We start from the raw sequence: 9,142 nt of genomic DNA, 5'->3' as shown, positions 1-9,142 counted from the left end.
AAGATAATAATTATAATAATCAAATAAAACAACTAATAATATTTTTAATTAGTTTGGTTCTTAGATCATCAAATTTGTAAAATGTAAATCTATGATCTGAACCAACTAAGATCAGATTTAATTAGTTAGGATTAGATTTGATCTTATCAAGAAAAAAAAAACTTAACCAACTTAATTGGTTTGATTCAAATTATAAGTTTTATTGAATTGTAAAAACAAACAAACACCCTTACTTTTGTGGTGTAAATAAAAAAATTACATGTGTTTAGTCCATTTGGAGGACAATAGGCGTGGATTTAGAAGATATTTAAAATTAAATTGAATTAGATTAATTAATTTCTATATATTAAACACATGATTAATATGTTTTTAGAGTTTTTTCTTCTATAAGAGAGATTTTAAGAATTTTTATATTTACTTATCTAATTCAATTTATTTATTTATTATATTATTTATAAATTAAATTTTAATATTTTTAAAATAATTTATGAATAAATAAAATAATTTACATTAAAATATAAATCATTTATCAAAAATTTAAAATATAATTTATATGTTTAAAAATATTTATTTATATAAATTTTAATTATAATTTATATATTCAAATTCAATATTTATTTATTATATATAATTTATCATAAATTTTAATTATATATAATAAATATTTAACTTATGCATTAGAGAATTTAGTGTTTATACTAAAATATTAGTTGATTTAGGTTCTTCAAACTTTGTTGACAAGGTGAATCAATTCCAATTCAACCAATTCTTTTAAGTGGAATAAAATGATTGAGTGTACCAATAAATTAAATTAAATAAAACATGAAAAATAAGAAAAATAAAAGAAAAAAATATAAAATTATTATAAAATAAAAAAGTTGATGAATAGTTTTCAAAGTCAGAATTATAAATTAAACAACATAAAAATTATAAAATTATAAAACTTTAAAAAATTAAATTTTCCTACAATAAAAATATAGGTTGGGTTTTATATATCCATATTTGATACTTAAATTGATATCATCATTAAGTTTGCAATTTTAAAATCTGAGCATACTTAACGGATGAGAAATTTTACAAATTCAAGGAATTTGAAATTCTTGGTATTTGAATTACTTTGATTTTAATTTCTATCATTCTTAAAATATTTTGTTTGGATAAGTCAATTCAAATTTCTTAAATTTTAAATTGTTAATTTAGATATGATAATTTGATTCTACCATGATAAAATTGATTTTAAAAATATATTTGTGTATTGAGATTTTTAAATAAAATTTTATAAAAATAAATATTAGCCAATTTTTAAATATTTAATAATTTTAAAAATTAATATTAGATAATATTTAATAATTTTAAAAATATTTTTGAATATTCGATAATTAAAAACATGAAGAGATAAGAAATAAGATAAAATATATAAGTGAAATAAGAAGAAAAAAAATATATGAAGAATATCAAATTCTTACTTTTTTTTGGAGAATTTGAAATTCTACTATTTCAAAGAATTTCACAAATATTTGAATTTTAAATTCCTTATAAAATTTCCATGTAAACAAAGTATTTCACCTCAAAAAATTTGAAATTCTTCAAATAAATGAATTACTCTATTTAAATTTCCCAACCAAGCACACTTAGTTCACGACCTTTAGGTTGATTTGATTGACTTGGGCTCGTGCCCAACCTTGTTAAATGACTTATCATTTGTTTACTCTCTGGCTGACTCAGACTATTTAAGTGACATAATCCTTTCACACTATGCATATATATATATATATATATATATATATATATATATATATATATATATATATATATATATATATATATATATGAGGAGGGTTCAAATGACACCGGTGTAACTTTTACTAAGTGTTACACCGCTCAATAACTTTATATTAAATGTGAATTTTGTAAATCCAACCGTTAGATTGAAAGTTCATATCTCTTAGATCATATATGTCAAATTTTGTTAAAATTGAACAACAACTTGAAGGTAATCAAAGTGTTCATATTTTAGTATATTTTGAAATGTATATATTACGTCAATTTTGTTTTACGAGAATGAAGTATCAAATCATCTTAGATTAATATAAAATTTGATATATATGATCTACGAGATATAAACTTTCAATCTAACGGTTGGATTTACAAACTTCACATTTAATATAAAGTTATTGAGCGGTGTAACACTTAGTTAAAGTTACACCGGTGTCGTTTGAACCCTCCTCTATATATATATATATATATATATATATATATATATATATATATATATATATATATATATATATTTAAACATGTATCATTTCAATGGGAGACAATCCTTTTAAATTGGGTAGGATTATTTTGGTGGTAAAACTTTGTTTCTATGTATAAATTTTATAAACTTGTATCTTTAATAATATTTTATAAATGATAAATATATACAAATCAATTCTTATATGTTAAAATTTTATCGTTGTGATCCCTATTCTAATTTAGTTACTTATAAGTAGAATTGTCAAAATGAGTCAGTCCGATTTGCTTGACTCGATCCACCTCAACTCATTTTTTAAATATGTTGACCCAGTTCAAACCACCAATTTTAAAGTCCAAAATTTTTTAATTCGACTCGGCCCACCACGGGTTAGTGGGCTAAACGGGTTGATCCACCAACCCACCTATTTTTTAAATTTATTTAAAATAAATTTTAATGTAAAATAATCTCTAATCTAAAGTAAAAATTGTCAAATTAAGTATCATGCATACAACATTAAACTTAAATTAAAAAGTGTATAACTTTAAATAATAAAAAAATAAAAATAAAAATATTTTCATAAGAGTGATTATTCATCAATATTAAATTTCATTGGAGGCTTGAGTAGATAAATTTATAGCAATTTTATATTGTTTAACATTGACTTTATCTTCATCTACAAAAAATAATGGTATCTTGTTAAAATAATACATATATAATAATAAATGGTTAAGTGGATTGTTAGTAAGTTGGGTTGATGGGGTGAAAGTGGGTCAGGTGAGTAGTTTGGCCTACCACGGATTCAATCTGGGTGAACTGGGTCGAAAGTAGATCGGGTTACATTTTTTGACCCATTATGATTTTTTCCTCATTTTTTGACCTAGTCCAACCATTTTCAAGGTGTGTCAAATTGGTCCATGAGACAAAACTCACTTTGACGGCTCTACTTACAAGTAAATACAAAAGATATTTACACAGACATAAATGTGCACCTTAGTATGAAGGCCTATAGATATTTTTATTTTATTATTTGTATTTATTTTATGTTTTATTTTTTATTTTTATATATTGTTGTTGAAGGTTATATTTTGTACATGAGACTAGTATTTGTATTCTACTTTTATTTTTTAATTTCTTCTATATTCTCGATCAATTTATCTATATCTATCAAATTATTTTAAACAACTAACAATTAATTTAATAACTAATAATGAAATTCATTTGAAACCAAAATTCACTAAATGTATTACTAGTCTTTTTTTAATATACTAAAATGACATAATCAAGAATAATATCCTCCTCCATTTCCTTTTTAATCTTTTCCTTTTTTTTCTTTTCATTTTCTAAGCTGTTGAGAGACTACTGGTTTATGGGGGAAAAAAAACAAAAACAAACAAAAGGCAGGCACCATTTTTAACTCTTAGTTGCGTACATTGACCGGCTAATGTATGTAGTTGAACTTAGTCTTTCAAATTTCATATTTCTATACTTAACTTTCCAATCATCAATTTACGGTAATTCGATTACATAATTCATCTCATTACAATGTTGAAAAATAATTTATATTCAAAATTTATCAAGATTTTTGCTAGTAATTTGCCTCAACTGAGCCCTCCAAAGTATGCTGGACTTACGGACCCGTAAAACTTAATTATAACATAAAATTAACTTCAAACAACGGAAGGTTGATTATTGAACATGATAACACAATTATACAACTTACTTGCATACACTATATTATACTCTAGCAAATATATCTGTTATTTAATAAAGAAAAATAAACCATGCATATACCATACTATTTCGGTAATTAATGAAGTTGGATTGCATCTCCAAATACATAACGGGTAAATTATATATAAATTAATAATAGTAATGGAAAATCATTAGCAGAAGTGATAGGAACATCTTTTACATGGGAATCCTGGCTTGGACTCAATTAGTTTCTACTTTATTTTTCAGGCATTGATTCAAAGTCATCATAAATGTTGCATCACTTCGACGAGAAGGGAATGGCCCTAATCACTACTTGATGGTACAGAGCTGCAAGTGCTGCCCCAATGAAAGGCCCTACCCAAAAAATCCACTGCACCGCAATAATGTATTGTGCGAAATTATAAACTTTTATTTTTCTCTTATGAATAATCAGTGTATTCTATCTTACTAGAGCTATAGATAAAATATATGAATATAACAGTATTTTTGGATAAAAATTTAAATGAAATAATTTTATAAAATTTTAAATATTTTGAGGTAAAATATCTTATTTAAACAAAAAATTTACAAAAAGTTTGAAATTCAAATATTTATAAAATTCTATAAAATAATAAAATTTTAAATTCTCCTTAAAAAGGTAAAATTTTAAAATTTTTATTTAATTTATATTTTTTGTCTCTTTTTCTTATTTTTTTTTATCTTTTATATTTTTTCTCTCTCTATTTTATCCTTCATACTCATATTCTATATTTTTTCTCCTTTCCCTTCTCTTCTCTCTCTCCCTATTTCTTTTCTTTCTCTCTCTCTCTTTCCCCTCTCTCTCTCACACCTCTATTTCTCTTTTCTCTTCGTCTCTCCCTGTTTTCATTTTGTCATCTCTTCTCTTTTTCCTCTTACCTCTTTCACCTCTTTTTAAATATCAACATAAAAAATATTAATAATTTTTTATTATTGAATATTCAAAAAATAATTCTTAAGTTGTTAATTGTTATCTCTAATTAATTTTTAAAACTATTAAATAATTTAAAATAGATTAATATTTATTTTTATAAAATTTAATCTTAATATATATATTTAAAATTAATTTTATCTATTATAGAAATAAAATTATCATATTTAAACTAAAAATTTAAAAATTTGAATTGATTTATTTAAATAAAACATCTTAAAAATGATGAAAATTGAAATCAAAGTAATTTAAATTTTAAAACTTTCAAATTCTTTAAATTTTTTAAATTTTTCATTCAAACACCATAAAGGAAATTAAGAAAAAGAAAAGGAAGAGAAAACCTAAACAAAGTTAAGAGTGAAGAAGACTCACATGGTCATCCCAAGCTTGGTCCTTGTTGTATACAATGGCTGCACCTAGACTTCTAGCAGGGTTGATACCTGTACCTGTGATAGGAATTGTAGCCAAATGCACCAGAAATACAGCAAAACCAATAGGTAGTGGTGCCAAAATCTGATCCATTCAGATTTATATGATTAGATTTATTATCATAACACAACTTATATTATAGCTCATCAATAGAATAATATGATATAACTTGATGAATTGAGAAGGTGCATATTAAGAAGGAAAACAAAAACATTGTGCTTACTGGAACATGGGAATCTCTAGCATTTCTTTTGGCATCAGTGGCAGAGAAGACAGTGTAAACAAGCACAAATGTGCCAACAATCTCTGCTCCAAGGCCATCACCTTTGGTGTACCCTTTACTGAGTGTGTTTGCACCACCACCAAGCCTCTCATACTGGTGTGGCTGGAACCCCTTAACTACAGCGGCCCCACAAATAGCACCCAAGCACTGCATAATTATGTAGAAAATTGCCCTTGTCAGAGAGAGCTTACGTGCCAAGAATAGTCCAAACGTCACTGCTGGGTTAATATGACCCCCTGCATTAGCAAATTCACACAAACTATATTAGGAAATGAGTTTAGGGAGATTACTCCATTGTCCATAGTATTTTCTGGATAGGCACACATGTAATTTAGTCGTGTAAAGAGGAAGAAGATGAGACTAAAAGATACACAAGAAGTCGTTAAATAAGATCTTATGATTAGTATTATACTTAAAACTTTAGCTTTTAACTGAGTGAAATAGTGTCGTATATGATTAATGTGAGTCTTATGATCTATGTGAGCATGTGTCAATAGGATAAGGCTTTGTTGTTGTACTCGTAATTGAATTCACGTTACAATTTTCTTTTTGTCTATTGTGAAAATCAAATTTAATACTTAAAAATTTATAACAACTCACACGTATCATGCTCAATAGTAATTGAGATAGATCCCTTTTTGAAAACATCACAATTTACAACTCTTATTGATCTCTTGGTATATGAAAAGGTATGCCTTCATGTTAAATTTCACATACATGAAATCATGACAAGTTTTTGGTTTATTCCGTTTTAGACATTTTAAAAACATTGATAAAATTTTACCTATTTAATATTTATTCAAAGAAAAATAAATATAGAATTTTGACTACTTTATGTATTTTACTCAACACAACTCTAAAAAATGTGTAGACTTTTGTACCTATGTATAGCTATTTCACTTAGCCCTTGAATTTCATCATATAACTCAATCCGACTCCTCAAGAGAGAACAATTAATTAAAGAGTCAAACGAGTAATCTTAGTAGCTGACAACGGTTATAGCAACAATCAATTTTCTCATTAATAACAAATATTACTTTCCAAAAATGATCAACTAGAACATGTTATAAAAAAACAAGACAACATTAAATTTACCTGAGATGCCAGCAGTGCAATAAACAAGAGCAAAGATCATGCCGCCAAAAGCCCAAGCGATGCCTTGGACACCAACGGTGGAACACTTGGTCTTGGATTTGGCGACACCCATGACAGTTAAAACCGTGATGTAAAGGAACAAGAAGGTGGCCACAAACTCTGCTATGCCAGCCCTATAGAAAGACCACGATGAAAACTCGCGAGGCTCGAAGAAGGGCGCAGAGGGTGGCTCTCTGTAGTCTTTGGCATGTTGGCCCTGTGCAGCGGTTCCTATGGGTTGCCTCTCTCCGTACCTGTTGGCTCCAACTCTCACATCCTCTTCTCTACCCTCCATTTTTTGGTGCAGCTATAGAAGGGAACCTTTGGTTAAGGCTTTTTGGGAAGTGGGGTTGGATGTGATCGAATGCAATGAGATGGTATTCACGAGTGGTGGAGTGTGGAAGGGTATTTGTAGCGTGAGGTTGGGGCAATAGGTTGGGGTTTTCTATAGTGGGATTAATGCCGTGGGTGACTTGCAAGGAAAATCGAAAACAGCAACATGATGAAACTGTGCATTAGCGTGACACTCCACCGACCAAGGACAAAAAGGGGCCTTATTGAGAACTTCGCTTCTCTTTCGAAACCATGGGAAAGTGCACTTTATGTATTATAGCAAGAGGAAGACCACATGTAATAAAAATTGTACAAAAATTTGTAAAATATTATTTTAATGTTTATTTCTAATTTCTATCATTAATAATATATATATTTTTTATAATAATAAATGAAATAATAAAAAGATTTTTTTTTTAAAATGGCCAAATAAAATTATATTGTGGCACTGGAGGTGCCATAATCCCATATTAATTACAAGGTATTGGTTAGGGGTAATTTAGATTAACTAACCAAATTATCTACTAATCAAATAAAATCTTACTATCTTACTTAAAAGTAAATTTGACCCAACATTGCAAAGCAAAACCATGAATCCCGAATCCGCCGTTAAGATAAGAGTAGTTGGCATTCACTCTCATTTGTTTTCCACCAATCAGTTAATGCCCTTGTATAGAACCCTTTTTTCCACTCAACCACTCAGGTTGTTACCTCTTGTGTCGTTCCTGGTGTCCCTTTTGTAAGTCTTCCTATCATTATCCTTCATCTTCTGTAATGCATACCCATGGTGTTGTCTACCACTGCACATAATTGAATGGAAAATCTTTATCCATTTAGCCATGACCAAGTTGTAAATATGATTTTCTACTCCAATTGTTGTATCAATTCCCAGCCCTCTGAAGATATTATTGTTTCTTGTCATCCAAATATTGTAGACAATTACCATCCACATTATTTTCCATCTTGATGTTTGCTTATTTTTGTAGCTGTGTCTTGGAAGTTGTTGGAAGTGTTGAATTGCAGTTGCTGGTAATACCATATTAAAATTGGCTCACTTGTAACAATTTCCAAACCTGATCAACCTTGCTATAGTGAAAAAATAAGTGTGTTGTTGTTTCTGTTTCCTCAAGATAGAACATGCATCTTTCCTCATTCTGAGTTATCTGTATGTTCCTCTTTTTCAAGTTATCTATAGTTGGTAGGCCCTCAAAGTACATTCTCCATGTTAGTATTTTTGCCTTAAGGGGGGGGGGGGGGGGTGGGTTTAAGTGACCACCACTCTTTTAGGAAAGGTACCTCTTTTGACCCAACTTTCCAAGATAGTAATTTACCATAGGTGGACTTCACAGTATATGCTTGAGTATTTCCTGGCAACCATTTCCAGTAGTCCTTTTTATGACTGTCAAATTGTAACCCTTGTAGTCTATTTTGTAGATCCTCCCACTGCTTAGAGTCCTTCCCTAACCAGTTTCTTCTCCACCCAAAGTCCTAGTTCCACTCCCCATCATTCCAATGTCCCATTGAATGTATTCTGGTTTGTTTTTTAGTAGAATTCAAATAGATTCTAGGATAGATTGCTGCTAGTGGTTCCTGGTTCGACCATGGGTCTTCCTAAAATAGAGTCTTTTGACCATCCATAACATTCAATTGGTATAATCTTTCATACCATTGTTCCTCATCCTTATTTTTGCATACTCTTCTTAAGTCCTTCCACCAATATGATTGGAAGTTATTATCCTCTCCACTCATTAGATCCCTCCACCCTTCGTATTTAGATTATATATATTATAAAGAGATAATGAAGAGATATAAATATAAAAATATTGTTACACAAATTGTTGTATCTATAATATTATTCTATGCATTATATTCCGTATTAAGAGCATTACTTACTTAGGTGTAACAATATTAAAAGTAATTTTGATAATGTATAAATTTTACATCATTAACTAATTACGAATTGTTTTTAGGGTAGTGTTTACAAAATTTAACTAAAAGTTTATAAAGTATAAATTAAAAGTTAAAAAATTAAAAACCTATAAATTAACCAATTAATCGAAGA

General features: G+C 28.1%; 1 protein-coding gene across 1 annotated transcript; it reads right to left on the bottom strand.

Moving 5' to 3' along the window:
- Nucleotides 1-3,973: 3,973 nt before the first annotated feature.
- LOC109818661 (aquaporin PIP1-2) lies at nucleotides 3,974-7,224 on the bottom strand. Its single transcript, XM_020384191.3, has 4 exons — nucleotides 6,709-7,224; nucleotides 5,554-5,849; nucleotides 5,274-5,414; nucleotides 3,974-4,322 (listed from the first exon to the last, which is right to left on the bottom strand). The coding sequence occupies exons 1-4, from the start codon at nucleotides 7,040-7,042 to the stop codon at nucleotides 4,230-4,232; spliced, it is 864 nt and encodes a 287-aa protein (XP_020239780.1). The 5' UTR covers nucleotides 7,043-7,224; the 3' UTR covers nucleotides 3,974-4,229.
- Nucleotides 7,225-9,142: the final 1,918 nt, after the last annotated feature.

This window comes from Cajanus cajan, chromosome 3 (genome assembly GCF_000230855.2).
Source record: "Cajanus cajan strain Asha chromosome 3, NIPB_CcT2T_4, whole genome shotgun sequence".
Lineage (NCBI taxonomy): Eukaryota > Viridiplantae > Streptophyta > Magnoliopsida > Fabales > Fabaceae > Cajanus > Cajanus cajan.
This window is presented reverse-complemented; position numbering and strand designations above follow the sequence as displayed.

Excerpts from the sequence above, each read along its gene's own strand:
- LOC109818661 (XM_020384191.3), bottom strand. The coding sequence starts at position 7,042 with ATGGAGGGTAGAGAAGAGGATGTGAGAGTTGGAGCCAACAGGTACGGA. Across the intron at positions 5,415-5,553 it reads CTAGAGATTCCCATGTTCCA|ATTTTGGCACCACTACCTAT; the intron begins GTAAGCACAATG and ends TGAATGGATCAG. Across the intron at positions 4,323-5,273 it reads ACCAAGCTTGGGATGACCAT|TGGATTTTTTGGGTAGGGCC; the intron begins GTGAGTCTTCTT and ends ATTGCGGTGCAG.